Below are 24,646 nucleotides of genomic sequence, written 5' to 3' on the forward strand. Positions count from 1 at the left end.
ATTTACAGACGACGGCGGCCTTCCAAGAACATGCAGCAGCAGCAGCAAGAAAAATGAACTGGAAAATGGTTTTCCAACAACCCGGGCAGACTCTTCGTCTGGGTTAAGACAGGCAGAAAGTGCATTTTATGTTTGCTGGACGGTGAAATGTGTTTGCAGTTTGCACCGGTTTCCGAAAAAGATGCCGACACCCGATATTGGTCCCCCGAAGGATTGTGGGAGGAGTGGTAAACAACAATAAAATTTGTCGAAGAAAAACACAATCGCACATGTGACCGGAAGACTCAGTAGCTAGAAAAAACAATATTATGGTCAAGATTCTAACGATTTAATTTGTTAATAACGTCTCCAAGTAAGGTTAAAATACTTCAAATATTTTAAGACCTATAACTTTCAAAACAAAACAACACACAATTTCATTTTGGAACGATTGGACATCACTGGAAAGATTGCTTAAGTTATAGACTCTGTAGTGATTTTTAATCAGAATCAGATAATCAGATCATCAGATACATCTCGGTCGAGACATGTATTCAATTTTTTATTTCACATTTCATTTAAAAAGAAACTGAGTGTATGCTTCCAAGACATTTGCAAACACCCACAAAAGTTTCTTGGAGTGTTTGGTCCATCGCTCTGGTGATAGCAATGTGCTGTGATACTGACTGTGCCAGTGCAACTGTAATGGGAATTTGATTACAAAGTGTTGGATTGGAAAAAAAGAAAGGCAAACAATGCTCTGCCCAGGAGAGAAGATGAAAAATGGAGTGTTATTTGGCAAAAAAGAAACAATGTACTTGCGAAGGCGAAAGATGTTCGGTTGCATGCATGGTCAATTTTGTGGTATGCAAATAAGTATTGATTCAGCTTGTATGGTCTTGTTAAACATAAAAGAAAAATGAGAGACACAGAATAATAGGTGGTATCATACAATCATTCGAAGGGAGATTACACGTTTTATTTCTTGCCCTTTTGTGAGGCAACATTAGTAAATTCAATACACGAAATCGGTTCCGTTAAATAAGTAGCAAAACTACATTATTTACAACAAATCCATAAAACAGTTTAAACCACAAACTGGGGGAAATCACAGCGCCATAGCTGTGGCCCACAGAACGAGTAAATATTTATGTTTTAATTAAAAAGGCCCCATTCGAAGCAACAACCGGGCACAGACACCACAGCCAGAACGATTTGGCGTTGTCCTTGGGCAATCGCCAAAAGGCCCCAAAAAAGGGGACGCATTTTTAACGGCCCGGCGACGACCTCAATCCGTGTCCCGGCGTTCGCGTCTTTCCGGGATGGTTGTTTCAATTAAAACGTGGCCCTCATAAATTACCCATCCTGACTTTTCCGGTCGCGTTGTCGAATGCTTCCAACAAAACAAGGGGGTAACTCTGTGGTTGTTACACTTGGTTCGATGAATAAATCTCTGTTATGGTACAAGTTGTTCTGATTGCAATTAAACTTTTCAAGAAGCCATGCTGTTAAAGGTGAAGTCAGCCATAATTAAATCATGACTTACTCGCTTGAGGGTGGCTTTATAAGTTTCAAAGCATGTTACTAATTTAAAAAATAATTGAAATGTAGGGAACAAAGATTCTCAACTATTTTTTGAAATTGAAAATCTTTGAAAGTTCTCAGATGATGCCGAGATGGTTGGGGCACGGTCTAGGCGTCCGGTTCCGGTGGTGTAGTAGTTAGCGTGGTAGCCTCTCACCCCAGTAAGGCCTGGGTTTAATCCCAGATGGACCCGGTGGCATTTTTCGAGACTAGATTTGCCTGATCACGCATTCTATCGGATGGGAAGAAAAACGTCGGTCTATTTGCGTAAAAAAAGGTTTTGAGTGACTTACCTCACATATCCTTCGGACGCCTAGAAATGAGCAGAAACTTGCAACAGTGACCAGAAAATACCCAGGGGGTCGTTAAAGTGGATTGCTTTGCTTTTTTGCGGGTTTGGTAATATGGATATGGTTCTCTCTGGATTGATGTTTTCTTTTGAGGTGTGCAAAATCAATATTTTTTTTCTTTTCGCCCACAGGTTTTCTGATACAATACTACATGATTTTGCTCAAGGAGCGGCCGTGGCTGACTGGTTACGGTGTTCGCTTTGCAAGCGAATGGTCCTGAGTTTGATGCCATCTGCTCCCAACGAGAAAGTTTAAGGCTTAGAAATATTTGAAATACTGAATATGTACGAAAAATCAAAGTCGCTCGAAGTGGGGTAAGCAAAAAATGCTAACCACTACGCCATCACGGCTTGGTGAGTTATGACTGGGATAAGGAATACTGTTACTACCAGCTAAATACGCGCTGGGTCTTTGTCCATTTGACAATGGTTCGGAAGTTCTAAATAACGTTTGAATCCGATTGATGCAAACGATCTTTAGGGCGGGGTTTGTCGATTCAAGCTGAGGTATCTCGCGCTTGGCTAGCCAGCGTAGAAATGGGTCACAGTAGCTCGGCATAGCTAATACCATCCAAATGCCTCTGCAAGTATTTTGCATGTATAGAATGTTAAAATCTAAAAAAAAATACATGGAAACAACTCAATTTGTTAGAAGCGATCGCGTGGTCCCGTTTGGTTGGTTAATCCCGCCTCTAGACGGGCTTCGATCTGAAAAATACATTTTTCAACCAACTTTTGATCTTTAAAAAGTATTGGAAAGAAGAACTCTCAAAATTGTAGAATTTTTAGGGTTGGAAGTTTGACTTGTTTAATGTGACTTTGCCAATGTTTTTAAAAATGTCATTTTTTAAGGGTCAACTTTGATTTTGGTTTTTACTAACATTTCCTATATTTTAAGTAAAAAGAAGTAAGTGCAGTAATTTTTTTAAGTGTCCCATAACTTGCCTCTACTCATTTTTACAATTTAAATGATAATGGTACCATTTTATAGCAGCAAATGTGAAAAACAAGCAAAACATTGGAAAAGCGGCTGTAAAAACAAGAAAAAATTAGATATCATGATTAGAATGATGGGAGGTGGTAGAATAGGCCAAATACTACCAAAAACAAACTTAAATTTAACAAGATAAATGCAAACTAAAATACTAAAAATAAAACAAGAGAAGTAAAGTTTTTCGTAAAACATAAGTTGCTTAAAACGACTTCCTAAACACCCAATGGCCCATGGCACATATGTGGAACTTTCGGTTCAAAAACGGGGACAGTACAGGTGCTGCCTCTCGCGGTGGAGAGCTGCAACTTTTCTACCAGTTTTTATGGCAGTTTTGCACCGATGGGTCGTCCATAGTGCGTGTATTAAGAATATTTTGAATTTTATAAAATTATTAAAAGCAGCAAATTATGTATTATTAGTTTTGAATAAAAGCATGTATTTCCACCCAGCACAAAATGTTGACTCAACGGCACTTCGGCGTGCAATTTAACTTCATCATTTTTGCCTGAACTCTTGTAATAAAACTCGGAAACTATGAACGATAAAATCGGCCAAAAATAACCCCCTCCCTCCTATACCACACTTTGCCACGCTGGCTCCAACGTACGTCACATTTTATTTGTTTTTTGAACAATTTTTGCATGATATATAAAATGGATTATTTTCAAATTCGGAGTGCATTCGCTAGTTTTAAATTGTTACAGGTTGTATATAGTTTCTTATTTTTGTTTTGTTGAATGTTGTAGTGATAGAAATCAGAATATTTTTTTTAAAGGAAAATTTGATCATCTATCATCAAAAACTCTGTTTCTTAAAGCCTTGTGTCGTGTTTGATTTATGAGTGAAGTTTAACTAACATTAAACATTAAACTTTTTCTAGATATATTCTTAGACTGAATTTCCAGTATTCAAGAAATAGTCTAGCGTGCCGTCACGGTCTTACAGACCCCCTCCCTACTATAGCGTGAAGTATTTTATGGATGACACCTTGCCGTGATTGCAAACAAGGTTTCCAGGCAGCAAAATAATTTTAAAGCGACATTCCGCCAAACCTGATTACCGTAAACTGGGGTCAATCGGGACACATGGGGCGAATTGGGACAGCAGTTTTAACCATGTTGGAGCACAATATTTTGATTTTTCTGGTTGGTTTCGGTTAGAACAGACTCAGACCAACAAAATGTGTACATCCATTTCCAAATTTAAAAGCTTTAAGTGCTTTAAAAACAGCTGTCCCTATTCAGACTGTAGTCCCGATTCGCCCCAGATTACGGTATGTTTTTCTTGTAATGATAGCCGGTTACAATGGTTTATTTTAATGTGCCTTGGGCAATCTGTTACAAGGTATCATTATCAAGTAGATTCTAATAATTGCCAGCAGATGTAACTAATTAGTGAACCTTATTTTAATCTGAACCGTTCTCACCTGTTGATGTAATAAAATCTCATAATAACACTCATATAGTGCAAAACATATTTTTTCTAACTTGAGATGTTTTTGATAATGATCTTGATAATTATACTGTAACAATATGTAACCCATGTGTTTTTCTTTTACTACTTACTTATTTAAAACCAAATTTTAATTTTCTAGTAAGTTTCCCTATAATAACATTTTCAAAGTTACTAAAATGACAACATCCCATTTTTCGTTAAATTTTTAAATTAATATTTTTTTTTACAAAATTTTGGTTGATTTTTACAATGTCATTTAATCGTAAACAGATACCGGCTACATGAAATATGCATTGACCCCTCGTCCGATCAAAACTGGTATACTAAGAAGATGCCTCAAGTAAACAAAATCACAGCATGCCATGATTTGAATTTTCATTATCCTTCTCGCACGCCTCTCGTGTCAGCCGTTTGTTTTTGCAATTTATATACTTTTCATGCTCCAAAATGCCGGAAAAATCTGTGCAGTTAAAAATTGCATGTTCAATAATCATTCTATTCCTTTGGGAACAGGTATTTAGCTAGTGCTGGTAAAATCACTTGAATTCTGTGACATCGAACAAAAATAAAGGAGGCCGTCTTCCTCCAATCCCCCATTCGCAATATTAAAATCTGCTCCTTTCCTTTTTATAACCACGATTTTATCAACCCATCAGTGAAATAACGATGGTGAGCAAGCTTTTACTGTTGAGGAAGAGCATACAAAATGAAGTGTTGACAAAGAAATCGCGCCACTAAAGCAACATAATCTCCACAAGTCGATCATGTTTGGAAACATTGCTTGAATTACGCAGAATTGGTAGATAAAACAAAAATAAAGTCTATCTGTCAATCTGCGAGTGGTATAAGAGATTCAAATTTGACAGTTGTTTATGCTGAGTAGGCTGTGACTAGCTTGGACAAATTTACACTATACCAGCGACAGAGCTCAACAATCGTCCCACTTTTTGGGCTGACAGGATGTATGGAGTTCCAACCATGTGCCCATGGTATAATGGTTCAATGGCCCATTAGTCAAAAAATGTGACTTTCATCGAACAATTCACCGACACTTTCTCCTTTAACGAATTGAAGAGCATTTAAAGGTGAATCTATTGTAGATAGGCGGCAAACCAGTGTGAATTTGTTCGACGTGAAGGTCCAAAAAGGCAGAGCAAACACAACAAACAACACCAGAACGGAAATGTAATAATTTTAACACGCATTCTCTGAGGCAGTGGGATGGCGATACAAAGTAGGCTTGGGAGATACCTTCCATTTGCCCTTCACATCACGTACGGCGCCACGCACCGCCGACGCCTACTGGGAAATATCCTTCAGTGTCAATGCTATCCTTTTCTTTTGTTTATGCCATGGTGCCTGATGGGTTTATTTGGTAATCGTTTGAAATTATGTGCTACGTGTTGGCTGAAATTGGCTTTTTGTTTTAGAAGGGTTTAAAAAATATACAAATACTTTCATATCCTTATAAGGTAGCTAGTTCCTCAGCTTTCCAAAAACAATGTAAATTAAGTCATGCATTCGGATTCATATTTCTAAGGGAAACCATATGTTGGCCTCAGCGACACGGAATTAATCAATTTCTGTTAGGCTGTGTAATTGTAACTATCAAATTCACCTGGTGCAAATAGCAATCTTCAAGTTTATGAACTAGAATAGTTCTCAATTACAACTGCTTCATCATTCATCTTAGAATTAGATATATGAAGAGATATTTCCAATTTCTGAGAATCACTCAGAAGCATTTTTACCTAGATCAATTGTTGTACAACAGTTGCACAGTGGGCAAAAACGGGTGAAAAAACGGATCTTTTGATGCCGTCACTTTCCGCAATTCAAAACCATCATTTTTAATGTAAAAAAATACGAGGAATCGATTGGTGATACTCTCGTTAGCGGCAAATGACGGAAAGTGGTCCATTTCACCCCATATAGCCTTTTTTGGGTGTTTTTCACAAATATCTTCAAATGCCTAAGTTTGCCGCACTTCTAAAGTATCTTATTTTATGTAAAAAATCACGAGAAATCGATTGGTGATACTTTTATTGACAGCAAATGACGGCAAGGGTCCATTTTGCCCCATTTACCCCTATTTCAAGTGTTTTTCTTCAATATCTTTACTATCCGTGGTTTTCTACAGTTGGAAAGTATGTAATTTTATGTAAAAAATTACGAGAAATCGCTTGGTGACACTTTCATTGACAGCAAATGACGGCAAGGGCCATTTTGCCCCATTTACCCCTATTTTAAGTGTTTTTCTTCAATATCTTCACTATCCGTGATTTCCTACTGTTGAAAAGTATGTAATTTTATGTAAAAAATTACGAGAAATCGTTTGGTGACACTTTCATTGACAGCAAATGACGGCAAGGGCCCATTTTGCCCCATTTATCCCTATTTTAAGTGTTTTTCTTCAATATCTTCACTATCCGTGATTTTCTACAGTTGGAAAGTATGTAATTTTATTTTAAAAATTACGAGAAATCGCTTGGTGACACTTTCAGTGACAGCAAATGATGGCAAGGGCCCATTTTGCCCCATTTACCCCTATTTTAAGTGTTTTCCTTCAATATCTTTACTAGCCGTGGTTTTCTACAGTTGGAAAGTATGTAATTTTATGTAAAAATTACGAGAAATCGTTTGGTGACACTTTCATGGACAGCAAATGACGGCAAAGGCCCATTTTGCCCCATTTACCCCTATTTTAAGTGTTTTTCTTCAATATCTTCACTAGCCGTGGTTTTCTACAGTTGGAAAGTATGTAATTTTATGTAAAAATTACGAGAAATCGTTTGGTGACACTTTCATTGACAGCAAATGACGGCAAGGGCCCATTTTGCCCCATTTACCCCTATTTTAAGTGTTTTTCTATCCTATGATTTCCTACTGTTGAAAAGTATGTAATTTTATGTAAAAAATTACGAGAAATTGATTGGTGACACTTTCATTGACAGCAAATTACTGTGGTTTTTTACAGTTTTAAAGTACCATCATCAGGGGTGACATTGGATCTGGGGGGTAAGATTGGGTCATACAAATTTTAGCATTTTATGTGGCCCAATCTCACCCCTCAGACCCAATGTCACCTCTGATGACGGTATCTATCCAGATTTTTAAGCGAAGATGGCGTTCGAATAGCGAACGTCCCAAATGTCAAATTCGCGCAGTAGCACCAACATTAGAAAATAAAATGTGGCTGTCATACATGGAACACTTTTTTCGTAATGTTGGTACCACTGCGTGATTTTGACATTTCGGGCGTTCATCATTCGAACGCCATCTTCGCTTAAAAATCTGGATATTATGTAAAATACACTTTGAAAACGCCTCACTAATACACGCGCACGTGAGAAGTGACAGCACCTCATTTTATGATCTTTTTCTTTGTTTATAATTTGACTACATAAACGGAAGTGAGTTAGCAAGATGTTGACGAATCAGAAGTTAATGGAAGTTTATTAGAACTCTCAGCGGGACAAATCGCGAGTTTTCCAAGAAGTGCTGGGAAAGGTTAGAGGTAGTGACGAAGAAATCCACATTTAGCTGAGAAAAAAAATGTTTTTTTGCTTGGAGTAACAACTATCATCATTTGCCCTTCAAAAGATTTTGCATGAATTTGGATTTTTAAGTGCAGAAAACTGTGCTAATTGAAAAATGTTAGAATAAAACCCATAAAAAGGGGTAAATGGGGCAAAACGGGCCCTTGCCGTCATTTTCTGTCAATGAAAGTGTCACCAAACGATTTCTCGTAATTTTTACATAAAATTACATACTTTCCAACTGTATAAAATCACGGATAATGAAGATATTGAAGAAAAACACCTAAAATAGGGGTAAATGGGGCAAAATGGGCCCTTGCCGTCATTTGCTGTCAATGAAAGTGTCACCAATCAATTTATCGTAATTTTTTACATAAAATTACATACTTTTCATCAGTAGAAAATCACGGATAGTGAAGATATTGAAGAAAAACACTTAAAATAGGGGTAAATGGGGCAAAATGGGCCCTTGCCGTCATTTGTTGTCACTGAAAGTGTCACCAAACGATTTCTCGTAATTTTTTACATAAAATTACATACTTTCCAACTGTAGAAAACCACGGATAGTGAAGATATTGAAGAAAAACACTTAAAATAGGGGTAAATGGGGCAAAATGGGCCCTTGCCGTCATTTGCTGTCAATGAAAGTGTCACCAAGCGATTTCTCGTAATTTTTTACATAAAATTACATACTTTCCAACTGTAGAAAACCACGGATAGTAAAGATATTGAAGAAAAACACTTAAAATAGGGGTAAATGGGGCAAAATGGGCCCTTGCCGTCATTTGCTGTCAATGAAAGTGTCACCAATCGATTTCTCGTGATTTTTTACATAAAATAAGATACTTAAGAAGTGCGGCAAACTTAGGCATTTGAAGATATTTGTGAAAAACACCCAAAAAAATGCTATATGGGGTGAAATGGACCACTTCCCGTCATTTGCCGCTAACGAGAGTATCACCAATCGATTCCTCGTATTTTTTTACATTATTAATGATGGTTTTGAATTGCGGAAAGTGACGGCATCAAAAGATCCGTTTTTTCACCCGTTTTTGCCCACTGTGAGTTGTTTCAAATGAGCATTCTTAATTGAATGCATATTATTCTATCGTAAGCCATATGATTCGCTCCCAACCATGATATTTTTATGCATAAACGAAACGTATACACCAATAATAGGCTTTTATGATTATGATTTCCTGATTGTTCTTTATACTCCTCGACGATAAGAAAGGATGGCTAGTAGAATCAAAATGGCTTTCAAAGCTCTTCCATTGTGTATTCCTTTCTAGGAGTATTGACTACAAGGTATCATGTGGGATTTGCTGAGAGAAATTTGTATCGTTTTCAATCCCACCTGCTTTGTAGACCACATCATCGTTGAAGATATTTGAATGTAAGCTCTTTTTGGGAGATCAGCAAAAGTTTTTTTTTCTTCTAATTCTGATTTATTGGCTCTTTTTATAATCAAAATCATCGAAACTCATTCACATATTTCAACAAAGGTTACTTAAATTTGTTTCAATTGTTGCTTCGGAAATTTATCAATCAACTGCTTCAAGAACCTTATATCTGGTCGAGCGTTTCTGAAATGGGAAGTCTCACAACAGTGCAACAATTAGTGCTAGATGCTGTGTTGAGTACAAATATCATAACAGACAGTTCATGTCGGAAGACGTTTCATTTGCAGCAAGTATCCAGGCCAGGACAGCTGTACGTCAAGCACTTTTAACCAATGGAAGGAAGCCCATTAATATTACAAAATTGGTCCTCATCACCTAGTCCTGAGAGTCGAGCTTCCTGAAGAGTAAGGGTCTTGAGTAAAAGTGCTGCAAATTTATTCAAATTTCAATCAAATCTCAGCCCTGTGGCAAAAGGTCTCCAACAACCGGAAAATGGGCCCTATCCGGTTGATGTCACACTTCCCCCCTCCACTTTCATTCCTGAGCGGCTTACGACGACAAACGAGATGGGGGCGTGAGAGTGGTAGAATTTGAGTGATGGAATGGCTTCCAATGTCATTCTTGTGGTATTGGCCTGGCAATGTTATCTGATTATCGGGAAATATGCACGAAAGGCCGGCTGTGATAAGCTTCACACAATATTATTTAGATGTGAGATCGATAGACAGAGGAAGCGAGTAGATGTCAACCTTTCTCGTAAATCTTTTCCTCTCAAATACTTTAAATTTGTCTTTGCGTTGAATTCCTTTAAATTCTTCCCGCCATAAGCTTCTCCATCCCCTCTACTAGATTGGGGGAAACTTTGAGGAACCTAATGAGAGAAAAGCCTCATCGTGTTGTGGCCTGAACCACAACACGCCCTTTTTCCTATATTTACCATCTCTGTTTGGCGATATAAGGCAATAAAACTTATGTACGTCAACAGGTAAACGCAATAATTAAATCTAGGAGGTAAAACGAAGTTAAGTCGATAGGTAGTCAATTATAATACTAGGGAGGTAGTTGATCTACCGACATGGAAATACTTAATAAAGGTGAGCTCGTCCTTGGACGAGCAGAGTTGAAGTACAACGGAACAAGTGTACATTGTTTTATATTAAAGAAAGTCCGCGATAATAAATATTTAACATTTGGTGTCAGAAGTAAAAAAAATGTAGCTGAAGTAAAGTGATTAAAAAAAAGGATCATCGGCAAGGAACCCTGCAGTAAACACGGACACGATTGGTAACATATAATAAAAAATACTTTAACAAACATGGAAAATTGGTTGAAATTTGAACACATCGAACTATTTGACGGTTCGGTGCAAAAATTAAAATCCTTTATAGAAATTGTGGATCTTTTCCACGAAATCTATAAAACAAAAAATATAAATGAGAAACATTTCCTTACAGTGATTAAATACTGTAAACTTTCGGAAAATGTACAATATGAATTCAAAAATGAAAAAATTGATACTTGGGACCAACTTAAATCTTTTTTGCAAGATAGATTTAAACCAAGTTTAAAATTAATGTTGGAATTATTAGACGAAATGAATGCATCATCAATCAAGCAAAATGAAACCTTAACTGATTTCATTGCTAGACTTAATTATATTCTGACAAAAATAAAAAACAATTGTGGCTCCGAATTTGAATTATTCCATCAGCATGCCATGGGTAAAGCTGTATGGAAAATAAAAGATTTGTTGTCCATCGACACAATTATTATTTTAGGCCAAGCGTCTACTTTAGACGAAATCAAAATTACTTTGGAAAAATTAAATTTAGGTGACAAAAAATGTATGGTAAATTTCTACCATTAATTGACAGAGCAGGAAATTTAGAACAATCTACAGCTCAAAACAACGGAGTTCAATATTTTAAATTCAAAACCATTTTCAACCATGTTTAAATTCTGGGAAAAAAGGTCCCCAAAACTTCAATCCCAGGTATAAAGGTAACAATTTTAATCCATTGCACAATAACAATAATGATGCAAAACAAGAAAATATTTATAGAATCCGACAACAAAATAACATGAATTACTTTCACGGTAAAAATAATTGGAAATATTTTGTTCCTAAAAGGGAAAACATTCATTATAAAGATACAAAAATTAACCCTAATTATAAGGGTAAAACTTTCGTTCCATTTTTAAAAACAAAAGACCTTATTTTATAAACAATTACGATAACAACAATAATAATAATATGACAAATGGTAATTTTCAAAATAACAACTCTCGCAACAATGGTTATAATAACACAAATAATTGCCACAACTATAACACAAAATATAATCATTACTGGCAAAACAGTATGCCAAAAATAAAAATTATTTAGCGAAAAACAATTCAAATGATGAAATCTCGTATATTCAAGCTGAAAATTTCAACAATCCAAATATCAGTGAAAACCTTTGTGACAATACTGAAAATCCAATTCTACATAAAAATCAAAAACAGCAGAATATGAAAATTATGGGAAATCAAAAATAATTCAAAAATTTCGAGCTTAACGAAAAACATAATGAGCAAATTAAAATTATAAAAATGAAGATAAAAACAATGTCAAAAACTAGATTACCAACAAAACAAATTAAAAAATTATTTCATTGAAAACGAGAAAAATATTTTCTTAAATAAAAATGATCACTTCTACCAACAATTCATAGAATACATAGATGATCTAAGTAATCAGTATTCTTACTGATAAACAAAAAAAACACACACACAATCATGATAGAAATATTTTAACAATGAATTATGTTGACATCTGGCCAATATCAAATATCAATGAATGTTAAAGATTTACTCTACCTTGATCGTAAAAGCAAATTATTTTAAATCATATATATTTTTCCGGAGAATACATCTGATTTAAATATAAGTTCAGCGAAAGTATAATAAAAATTCTATCTAACAAAAATCTAAGAAAAGCATTCAGCGTGCACAAAAATGAACCAAAGCAAATATTTTTGCTAAATACAAAATCATTTTCAAAACAAATTATTCGTAAAAAATAAAAATAAATGCTTCAGCACATATAACAGATTGAACAAAGAAAAATGCAATGCAAAAAGCAAAAAGTAAATCAATTCATTATACATAGTATACAAATATTACAAATAATTCAAAAACTAGCAAAATAGTTTCCTAATTTAAAATCATAGTATGTCGAAAAAAAAAACAGGCGAGCAATCAAAGATATCGAAATCAACCTTTTAACATTTCAAATTTAATCAATCGATATTGTAAATATGATTCAAGTTTGATTGATTTAATTTGGTTTGTAAAAATCAATTTCAAATATTAATTTTAAAACATAAATTGAAAACCATCATATATTGAATAAATTTCTATTAAGAACACAGCAACATAATGTAAAGACTAATCAAAAAAATCACACAAGATTTATTCATATTTTCCACTTTCAAATCAGACACAAGAAATATTCTTAAAGTTAAAAATGTTTTCAAACGAACAATATACATGGAAATCTTTTCAAATAGGTCTACTAATTGCTGTCATAACACAAACATCATAATTTCACTTCATTTAGTATAATAACTAGTTTGTTTAAGTATTTTAATATAACAATTTCTCTTATTTTACTTATTTTACTGTAAGTTAGTTCATAACAAAATAAGGAGATTACAAATTGTGACTTTATACTCAATAAACATGACTTGAATGATAGTATTAAAAAAGGAACAACAAACAATTTCGTAGATACTTAAGAATATATAGATCCCTTAAAAATAACGTTACCAAATATGTATAAAAAGGGAAAAATCAGTTATTATCCATGAAAATATAAACATTATAAATATACCAACTGAATTACAAAAAAAATGTTCAAAAATAATTATTTACAAAAATACATGCATTATAAAAACAATTCAACATACAACATAATTATAAAATACACTAAACACTAAAATACACTAAAAACACACATATAAACACACAAACAAACATCTTGATTATCATTAAACATAGTTTTGAAATTTTATAAAATACATTTGTAGTTAAGTAAAATAAATACAAAGTAAATAAGTAAAATCTGCATAAGACAAAACTTATTTTTGTAGGGGGAAGGAGACCCCCGCGTTCAAATCTTCAGAACCAAACAATTCTATTTGTTTGCCATCTTCATCTTCATCTAATCGTCGCCGAGATCGTGGTCGTCATCAAAAGATTAACGAAAACGAAACCATTAACAATCGAAACGGTTCCAAAACAACAACATCAAGACATCTTCAGCACCATTATCACAAAGTGTATTCACACATTTTCAACGCCTACAGTCATCCTGCACATTTCACATTTCAAATATATTTTATTGAAATCTTTCAAATTTTAGGAAATGTAATCAATGTAACTTGCATAATTTTCGCGTCTTTCAATTGTAAAACATTATTTTTGCTGTCTAGAAAAAAACATATTAAATTAAAAGTAAAATTAATAATAGCACAGTAAACAAAAATATGAAACGAATCCATTCAAAATCAGTAAACTTAAAAATATTATTATTTAGCCATAAGAATTATCACTGATTTACTACTTTTATTGTATCCTACTAATCCCGAGTAAACCGCGGGTAATCGGTTCCATCAACTAACATTAGTTTAAGTAAATTTTGTAAACAATATGTACCAAACAAAACAATACCGTATTTCAGAAAAAATCAAAAACATCATGAAAACTTATGAAACAAATGACAACAATCTACATAAAACAAAACCTCTACAAATTCAGACAACACATCTATAAATGTCACATAAATAGGTTTCAAAGTATTGTAGCACTATTGACAACATTAAATGATAAGATAAAAAGATCTCTTAGATAATAAAAACCTTTTCCGAGGGGGATAGTGATGTTGTGGCCTGAACCACAACACGCCCTTTTTCCTATATTTACCATCTCTGTTTGGCGATATAAGGCAATAAAACTTATGTACGTCAACAGGTAAACGCAATAATTAAATCTAGGAGGTAAAACGAAGTTAAGTCGATAGGTAGTCAATTATAATACTAGGGAGGTAGTTGATCTACCGACATGGAAATACTTAATAAAGGTGAGCTCGTCCTTGGACGAGCAGAGTTGAAGTACAACGGAACAAGTGTACATTGTTTTATATTAAAGAAAGTCCGCGATAATAAATATTTAACAATCGTTTCAGGCAGCTGATGCTGCTGCAGTATGCGGGCGGTTCTGCTCCTTCAGGATCGTGCTCTAGTACACTTTGTCGACATCGGGACACATGCCACGGCAGAGTCATTGCAGCCTGTCTGGGAAAGTTCACTCACACCCGACCTCATACAGTAAATACCGTCCTCGGTTCAAGTAACCACAGAGAAATTCTCTACGTTTTTAAGCATCTAGCTATTATTACTTTAAAACAATTTGTTCAAGCTAGAAGTGCTACAAACATTTTTGAACGAATGTCGGCAAGAATTGTATGAAGAAAAGAATTGAACATTCATTGATGTCAAATATCTTTCTTTATTGAGCAATTTGAAACTAAACTGTGAAAATCTGGAGAATTTCTTCACAGCCAAAGTAGCAACTCGAGAATTGCCAACTGACAGTAAACCTGTTCCTTTCCGGGGCAAAAATGCAGAGTGCGGCAATTTTAGACTCCTTTTGCATCGAATCCTGCGTATCGTCTGCTAGGGATGCTGCCATGTGACGACACACGTGTGCTACTCAAATCTCTCCCCCTAAGTGCAGGCCTGAACAAGATTAAGAGGTCACCAGCAGGTATCGCCCCTTGAACATTTTCGTGTCTCACTCTTTAAAACTCAATCCCCGTAATCTCTGCGCAGGCATGAAATCATTCATTTAAGTTTGCGCCCTCGACGGGAGGGCAATGCTCGAATCTGAAGAGAAGGCTTTTGCGGTGTTTCGAGCCTGGGCCCGGAGCTGGCAAAACTTGAGCCTCGAATGACAAAGTGGAAGTTCTCGAGTGGGGAAATGCAAATTTTCCGACAGCTAGCGGGGATGAATTGTGATGATAAAGCTGGAATTGGTTATGGGTGTTTCTTTTACAAGTGTGTATCACACGGAATTATTGGTGCAAAATTAAACAGGTGCTTTGGCGAAAATTCGAGTAGATTTGAAGCTTTTGTTGACATACTTTTCCAATTTTAAATTCTCAAAACTTGTAAATGTGTTCTGGGAACATATTATAGGGGTCTAGAGTTTGATCATAACAAGAGCAGAGTTGAAAATTTAAGTTTAAGTTGCTTCAAATCCATTTACATATAATTCTGATTTCAGTGGACTACCAGGAGACTCTATTAGTATATATAAAGCATGTTTAAGTTAAATTATCTTCAATTTTGCAGAATTTGTTCTATATTTGCAAATAGTAAAGTGATGGACTTTATCTCCACTGCATGCTTAAGGTTTTTTTTTTTTGAAAATCCGGAAAATCGGTTTCTTGGCTAGTTTCCAACTTCAAGACCAATTTTCAACATTTTTAAGCTAAAAATTTATAATAAAACTAACATAATCCACCTATGTGGTTGATGCCTTCCTCACTTTTTACCAAAAATGAGTAATATGAGTGGTTTGGACACACATTTCAGCTTTTTTAGTTCCAGAAAAAACACAGTTATAATTTATGTGGTAATAACTCGAGACAGGGTTGCCAGATCTTCAATGTTTTGGCCTTTCAATTACCTAACCAACGATGGGTCGGATGATGGATCCGGACATAGTTTACATACATTTAAGTGAGATCCGGCTTCAATAAAGTGCATAAATATCACTTAAGTGGACATAACTCAAGACAGGGTTGCCAGATCTTCAATGTTTTGGACACATTGAAAAGTTCTTTCAATTACCTAACCAACGATTGATCGGATGATGGATCCGGACATAGTTTACATACATTTAAGTGAGATCCGGCTTCAAACAAGTACATAATTATCACTTAAGTGGTCATAACTCAAGACAGAGTTGCCAGATCTTCAATGTTTTGACTCATTGGAAAGGCCTTTCGATTGCCAAACCAACGATGGGTCAGATGATGGATCCGGACATAGTTTACATACATTTTTGTGAGATCCGGCTACAAAAAAGTACATAAATATCACTTAAGTGGTCATAACTCGAGGCAGGCTTGCCAGATCTTTATTGAAATTGAAAAATTATTGAATTTTGACTCATTGGAAAGGCCTTTCAATTGCTAAACCAACAATGGGTCAGATGATGGTTCCGGACATAGTTTACATACATTTAGGTGAGATCCGGCTTCAAAAAAGTACATAAATATCACTTAAGTGGTCATAACTCGAGACAGGGTTGCTAGATCTTCAATGTTTTGGACTCTTTGGAAAGGCCTCTCAATTGCCTAACCAACGATGGGTTGGATGATGGATCCGGACATAGTTTACATACATTTAACTGAGATCCGGCTTCAAAAAAGTACATAAATATCACTTAAATGGTCATAACTCGAGACAGGGTTGCCAGATCTGCAATGTTTTGGACTCATTGGAAAGGCATTTCAATTACCTAACCAACGATGGGTCGGATGATGGATCTGGACATCGTTTACATGCATATAATTGAGATCCGGCTTCAAAAAAGTACATAAATATAACTTAAGTGGTCATAACTCGAGACAGGGTTGCCAGATCTTCAATGTTTTGGACTCGTTGGAAATGCATTTCAATTACGTAACCAATGATGGGTCGGATGATGGATCCGGACATAGTTTACATACATTAAACTGAGATCCGGCTTCAAACAAGTACATAAATATTACTTAAATGGTCATAACTCGAGACAGGGTTGCCAGATCTTCAATGTCTTGGACTCATTGGAAAGGTCTTTTAATAACCTAACCAACGATGGGTCGGATGATGGATCCGGACATAGTTTACATACATTTAAGTGAGAACCGGCTTCAAAAAAGTACATAAATATCACTTAAGTGGTCATAACTCGAGACAGGGTTGCCAGATCTTCAATGTCTTGGACTCATTGGAAAGGCCTTTCAATTACCTAACCAACGATGGGTCGGATGATGGATCCGGACATCGTTTACATGCATATAATTGAGATCCGGGTATTTGTGAAAACACATTTTTATACATAACTTTTGAACTACCTATCGAAACTTCAAACAATTCAATAGCGATGTATGGGACCCTAAACCAAGTCGAATGCAACTGGTTCGATCAAAATCGGTTCAGCCAGTGCTGAGAAAACTCAGTGAGAATTTTGGTCACATACATACATACACACACACACACACATACACACACACAGACATTTGTTCAGTTTTCGATTCTGATTCGATATGTATACATGAAGGTGGGTCTAGGAGCTTTTAATAGAAAGTTCATTTTTAGAGCAGGATTATAGCCTTACCTCAGTGAGGAAGGCAAAATGCTTAAAGCATGATTACAGTTATACCATTATCCATTTTTGCCTTCCTCACTGAGGTAAGGCTATAATCCTGCTCTAAAAATGAACATTTCATTAAAAGCTCGAAGACCCACCTTCATGTATACATATCGACTCAGAATCGAAAACTGAACAAATGTCTGTGTGTATGTGTATGTGTTTGTGTATGTGTGTGTGTATGTGTGTGTGTATGTATGTATGTGACCAAAATTCTCACTGAGTTTTCTCAGAACTGGCTGAACCGATTTTGACCAAACCAGTTGCAATCGACTTGGTTTAGGATCCCATACATCGCTATTGAATTGTTTGAAGTTTCGATAACTAGTTCAAAAGTTATGTATAAAAATGTGTTTTCACATATATCCGGATCTCATTTATATGCATGTAAACGATGTCCGGATCCATCATCCGACCCATCGTTGATTAGGTAATCGAAGACTTTTCCAACGAGTCCACAACATTGAAGATCTGGCAACCCTGTCTCGAGTTATGACCACTTTAGTGATATTTATGTACTTTTTTGAAGCCGGATCTCAATCAAATGTATGCAAACGATGTCCGGATCCATCATCCGACCCATCGTTGATTAGGTAATCGAGAGACCTTTCCAACGAGTCCCCAATATTGAAGATCTGGCAGCTCTGTCTTGAGTTATGACCACTTAAGTGATATTTATGTACTTTTTTGAAGCCGGATCTCAATTAAATGTATGCTAACGACGTCCGGATTCATCACCCGACCCATCGTAGGTTAGGTAATCGAGAGAACTTTTCAACGAAACCACAACATTGAATATCTGGCAACCCTGTCTCGAGTTATGACCACTTTAGTAATATTTATGTACTTTTTTGAAGCCGGATCTCAATTAAATGTATGCAAACGATGTCCGCATCTATCACCCGGCCCATCGTAGGTTAGGTAATCAAAACCCCTTTTCAACGAGTCCACAACATTGATAATCTGGCAACCCTGTCTCGAGTTATGACCACTTAATTAATAACTGTGTACTTATTTTTCTGGATCTAAAAAAATAGCTGAAATATGTGTCCAAACCACTCATATTACCCATTGTAAAAAGTGAGGAAGGCATCAACTACGTAGGTGGATTAAGTTAGTTTTTATCAAGGAATTTACTAAAATATTTTATCATTTAAAAAAAAATATGTCTTTTCCCGAATTGTAGTTTAGAAATTCAAAAAAAAATGCTTGCAGGTTACTCATTTGCTTGGAAGTGACTTTTTAATTGAATGAAACTTTGTAAGGCGCTTTCCTATGATCAAAGAATGCAGTTTGCATCATTGGTTCGTCCATAAAATGTTAACAGTTGCATGTTGCAATTGAAAAGTATTTCCTTTTTTTCGATTAGATGTACCGTTTTCAAGTCGCTTCAATTTCCTTTTCAAACGTAAAAATCGTTCTGATTCTGTGAAAAATGGATGAGGTAGATAGATTTGTATTGGTCTAATTACGTGATAGCTTGATTTACTTGATAATATTTGATTTAAGTTTTGAAATATGTAAATTATTGAAGCTTTGAAAAACATTGAAATGAAAGCTATTTTTACATTTTTTTGACATTACAACAAATATGCTGCAAAAGTTTGCAAAATATTTACACCTTATTATTTTTTTTTTTTGCGAATTCCCCTCTCGCAAATTTTCCCTCTTAGGTACACGCTGGTTGGTCGAACAAACGTTACCCAATCAGTCAATCGAGAGACGTGAGATTGATGTATCTAAAACAGGGGTGCTCAAAGTTTTTGGAGGCCAAGCCAAATTTGAAGCTCAAATGAGCTTGCGGGCCAAATTTACAAAAATGTTTGTTAAAAAAATAAATAAAATTAAATTACGTTATTTTAATGTAAAAGATTACATTTCTTTTATTTAAAAAAAATGTGTAGGAGTTGTCTCCATGCCATAAGTACAAACAACACACCAAACCAAGCCTACTCCGGTGGAATCGCTGGCGGCGGTTGGACTCGCAATCCAAAGGTCGTCAGTTCAAACACTGGGGTGGAAGGTTCCTTGGAGTAAAAAGAGGTTTGGGTGCTCTCCCCATACAAGCCTTCGGACTCCTAGGTTCGAGCAGAAACTTGCAATAGAGACCACAAAAGACCCGGGGGTCGTTAATGTGGATGGTTTGATTTTTTTTTGTCTTTTTAAAATAATAGAAACCACAAAATAACGGGATTCTATCGGTATTGTTGATTTTGTTGTTTCTGGTATTTGAAAAAAAAAGTTTTTAGCTGAATGTACTTGTGTTTTCAAAAAAAAATTAAAGTTTTGTTTTTATATTTCGAAAATGGTGGTGACATTACATGTTGAACAATTCATGTATAAGTTAAGTGTGGTTAATGAAAAATCGTTGCGAGCCAGAATTTCAACATTTCAATGAAAAAAACTTCTAAAAAATGTTTTTAACTTTTGTAAATAGTTAACCTGCTATCATTAGTTTCAAAAAAAAAAGCGAAAAACATTTATTTATTTCATCAAAAATTCACTAAAATTCAAATTATTTTTAAAAAACCCAAACATGCTCAAATGATTTTAAATGCAAAGGAATGCATATTTAATTAATTTCAGCTGAATGCACTTAAATTTCTTTGTTTTTAAAGGTTTTTGAAAATATATTTTTGCTTCTGGTTTTTCGAGCCATTTTTTAATAATGGTGGAGGGGGGAGGGGGTTGATCGACGAAAGCTTTGTAAAATATTTGCTGCAAACTTGATCCTCCGATTTCCACATTTTGTCTGCCTGAATCAGTTGATAGTCAATTAAATTCGTTGTCTAACTGTAATGAGTTCGAATCCCTAAGGAAGTGCAATGTAAGTTTGAGGGTCAGTTCATAAAAGGGTAAATATGACTAGCAAATTAAAAAAAAAAACTTTTATTTTTGCAACTATTACAGAATTCTACCTAAGTCAAACTTGAACATTTTTTTGATATTTCTAAAAATATTTGATGAAAGTGTTGTAGATATTTACTAGTTTCACTCACATTGCAACGTGTGAAATTGTTTTAATTATAAAATATTTTGAACAGATTATTTGTATCCAAAAGTGGGGATCAAAATATTGATAAATCATAAGTTTATTTTTATTAACAAAAATTAGCATATAAACGCTTAAAATAAACCTTAATTTTGAAAAAGTATAAAATCACTTTACAAGTGGTCAACGGGCCATTTTACATGATCATTCAAAATGGGTCCGCGCTCCTGATCTAAAATAACCCCCACTCCACCTCATAATTTTCGGATCGTCGACGAGGCAAAAAGCGAATAAGGAGGTATAGGAGAATGGGTGCAAAGAAGCGGGGCCTTCGTCCCCGATCATGACATTAAATTTGACATTTCGACAGTAGTGGCTACAATCCGGAGTGGCCGGAGGCGATGACCCGATTTGGGGACATTTGCCGAACCATTAGAGTTGGGGCAATATGGGTATCACAATTTATGGTTTTTGATACTGGACATAAAAAGTTGCATTTGGTCATTTCCAGAAGTTAAGCAGTTAAAATAAATTGCTTATTTCAGGCAGGAATTAATAAATCGATTAATGCGTTGCAAATTGTTTTATTCCACTGTGAAAATCTATTTCTGGAAATTTAGAAACTATTTCGTAATCAATTAGAGCCCTGAAAAAGGCTGTTTTAATATGTGCTGTTAATTTGCTTTGCTGCCGCCGATTGCTTGCAACAGCCTTGCTAAAACATTTCTGCATCTTGGTAACTTTCGAGTGGTAAGGAAAGTCGATTGATTTAATTTAATTTCTATTTCAGCTTCACTTGCAATTTCCGTCCCCGTTCGATAGGACGTTGATATTATATCTTAAAACATTTCAAATCAAACAGCCTGTTTCAGGGGTACGAAATTGATCACAAAAGAGTTGTCTTGCGTAATTATCAGTGAATCTTGGGGAAATTTGGACCGGACAATATAATCGAAAATTTCAACAACCATCTTCCAAAGTTCTTTGTCATACTGGTCATGTGTAACATAACCACCTGCACCTTTTTATTCTATAGAAGTTTAACAAATTTTAGAACTGATATCTCACAAAAAAAAAGTTTTCAAATTGCCTCTCTCTCTCTTTTATAACAACTGAGGTTGCTGAGCTGTGCTTCCAGTAGGGTAGAGCTAAACACGGATGGGACTCTACAATTACACTCAGAATCGGCATGACGCTCGAGATTTCCTAAGCCAAGAAAACACTGTGTTGCCTAAGGGAAACTACAGTTTATTTCCGGTTTCAGTCGACAGGTTTATTAAGGGATCCCTTCCTCTCCTCTAGCACTCGTTTTCCCGTCCCACGTCCTTACATACTATCTCCTACCTCACTCGTCCTTCTTCTTTCTTCCTTTACACTTCCGGTGCACCGTTGACTCGTTCGGGGCCCCGTATCGCCGCTCTGCCGTCGTCGCTGCTCCTTTCTGCTGATGTAGACGCTCCTCCTGCAGTTCGCCAATGGGGGTGGCCTCTTTGTCAGTCGGATGGACCCTCCGACGCTTCGGCTGCAGCCTTCGAGGACCCTTGCCTGCCGTCCGCGCCCTTCCTGTGCTTGGTAACGGGCAACAGGCTTCGACAGTGTCCAAGGACTCCGTCGGTACAGTCCGGGTTTCGGGTCGCGGAGTTGACGGTCACGGCCAGGCGCACGAACAGTGTCAAACGGGGACGCTGACGGTTCGTAGGGTGGTTCACCGGTCCGGAAATAGCACGGCCAGGGTGAAAACCACAAGTGTTCACAAAGTGAACCGTGAAACACAAAGGGGTCCTACGCGGGACAAAATGGCGGTTAGATTGCTAATGCTGGGGATCTGGGCTCGTATTGGGATGCTTCTGTGATGGCACATTCCTACCTGGATGTCCAAAACACACGAGTAGCTCCTGCTCTCGTCTCTCCTCGGAACGTAGCGAGTTCCGGGCGCTGTCCTGATGGTATCAGGTTCCACTGGTCCGTCCAACGGACACTCTACCAACGCTGGTATTGCGGGTTGGTACTCACTTGGTTGCGGACAACCGTTCGCAACTTGATCACCGGACTTTCTGATCCAGCAATCGCGATGGTGGTTCCCAGAAGCCCCCTTTAACCTTCACGTGCCAACTCATATCACCCGTCATTGCATCCTTCGAACATTCACCACCCTCAATGGCCGCCCATGCGATGTTCTTTAGCGGCGACATCTGGTGGTGACTAGCGGCATCAACGCACGGTGTGGGACGTGCAGCTACGGGTTGCTGCCTTGTTGAGAGACTTCCTCGTTCCCCGTCGACAAACACAACGTCTTCTTGGCAATATTTACACAAAAAACTATACAAAACGCGACGATTCACACCGATATTTAACACTACAAACACACTGGTTACACTTTCTTCACCATTAAGATTTTTAATAATATTTTTGCAACGTGACTTGCAGTAATCCATGTTCCGGTAGGGTAATCTCAACGCCATGAAATTTAATTAAGTTTTCAATTGAACTCGTCTGACAAACCATTCAACTCATGATAATCTAGATGGATTGTGTTTATTGAAAAAAAAATAGATTGAATTATCAAGACATAGTCGATTGGCAGGAAATCCTACTAATCAACTCCCACATTCTAGAAAGCATAGTTCGACTTAACAAAACAATTCTACTCAATCTCGATCAACAATGCAACAACTTGAGTGAAGAGCTGTTTGCAAAAACCTTGGCACAACTCAACTATTGTAAGGAAAACCTTCGAAATCAAATGCTCCATCTGACAAGAACAAACAACTGCAATTGCAGCTTGGAGCAGCAAATCAGAGCTCAGTCTTGATTTCTATACACTATGCACTTATTTTCCCTTGGACCCACAGGATCACCCCTCCCCTCAACAGGGGGGATCGTTATCGCAATCATCGTGTGTGTCGTAATTGATTACAAAATTAATCACATTTTCCCTTCACTTGTTCTGCTCTCTCTCTCTCTCTCTCTTCCACAGCACCACAGATGATGTTGAAAAATCGCTGGAACTGCTGGACAAGGTCCTGTCAGAGTTTGAAGAGGAGCACGAGGTAATACACGCCCACCCGGTGGAACCGGACAGCCCCTCCCAGGGCAACCAGTCCGAGGACGATGGTTACATGAGCATGAACGGCCGGAGGTAGGTTGATTTCCGGGATAATTTTTGTTCCACACATGAATGCACCGAGGAAACGTTACGTAATGCAAAGTCTGCCTCTCGTGAAATGTTCCACACCTTTTTAAAAGATTGCATCATTAAAAAAACCTTCAACTTTTTGCCCCAAGACGCGCTTAATTTAAATTGTTTGCAGTGCTCTAGTATTTACACAGAACTTTTCACTCTCTCGAGCAAAATTATTTGTGTACTGTTTTCCTTACAAAATGCACCAACACACCCACTCACACGCACACACGTGCAAACGTTCTATTTAAAGCTTGAATCATTGAAGACAAAACTCTGTGGCCTCGCCGGGGAGCCACGTCCGGGAGCGTGTAATTATCCTCTTTTTCCTGGCGCGCTACTCTCAAGAGCAACATATGTATTTACAGTCGTAATTGTAATGTGAGCCGAATGCCAAGTGCTTCCTTAGCAGCAACAACAAACAGGGCAAGGATTGGGAGGGGTGGGTACCCGACGTCCCCAAAGTTCTTTTTTTTTCCTGGGCACGTTCCGTCCATCCATATTTAGTCCGAGAAGTGTTGGTGAGAATGTGTTTGGGTTAGTAACAGCTGCCCCACGAGCAGCACACGGGGTTCATATTTAGTGCACCTTAAGAGCACTTTTGCAATGAACGGCATAATGAGCCTAATGTTGAAATAAGGCCTGGCTGTTTTGCAGGATGGGAAATCAGCGAACGGCAAATTGCAGGATTTATTTCCGGTTGA

At 36.6% G+C, this 24,646-nt stretch overlaps 1 protein-coding gene across 5 annotated transcripts in view; it reads left to right on the forward strand.

Annotated features, from left to right (window-relative positions):
* Positions 1 to 24,646, forward strand: part of LOC6032431 (uncharacterized protein PB18E9.04c) — a 265,877-nt gene that overhangs the window by 143,426 nt on the left and 97,805 nt on the right. For all 5 annotated transcript variants that reach the window (XM_038250173.1, XM_038250172.1, XM_038250176.1 and 2 more), the window contains exon 4: positions 23,739 to 23,900. In XM_038250173.1, coding sequence (XP_038106101.1) covers positions 23,739 to 23,900 — 162 coding nt within the window. The remainder of the gene's footprint in view (positions 1 to 23,738; positions 23,901 to 24,646) is intronic.

The sequence above is a fragment of the Culex quinquefasciatus genome, chromosome 2, assembly GCF_015732765.1.
Source record: "Culex quinquefasciatus strain JHB chromosome 2, VPISU_Cqui_1.0_pri_paternal, whole genome shotgun sequence".
NCBI lineage: Eukaryota > Metazoa > Arthropoda > Insecta > Diptera > Culicidae > Culex > Culex quinquefasciatus.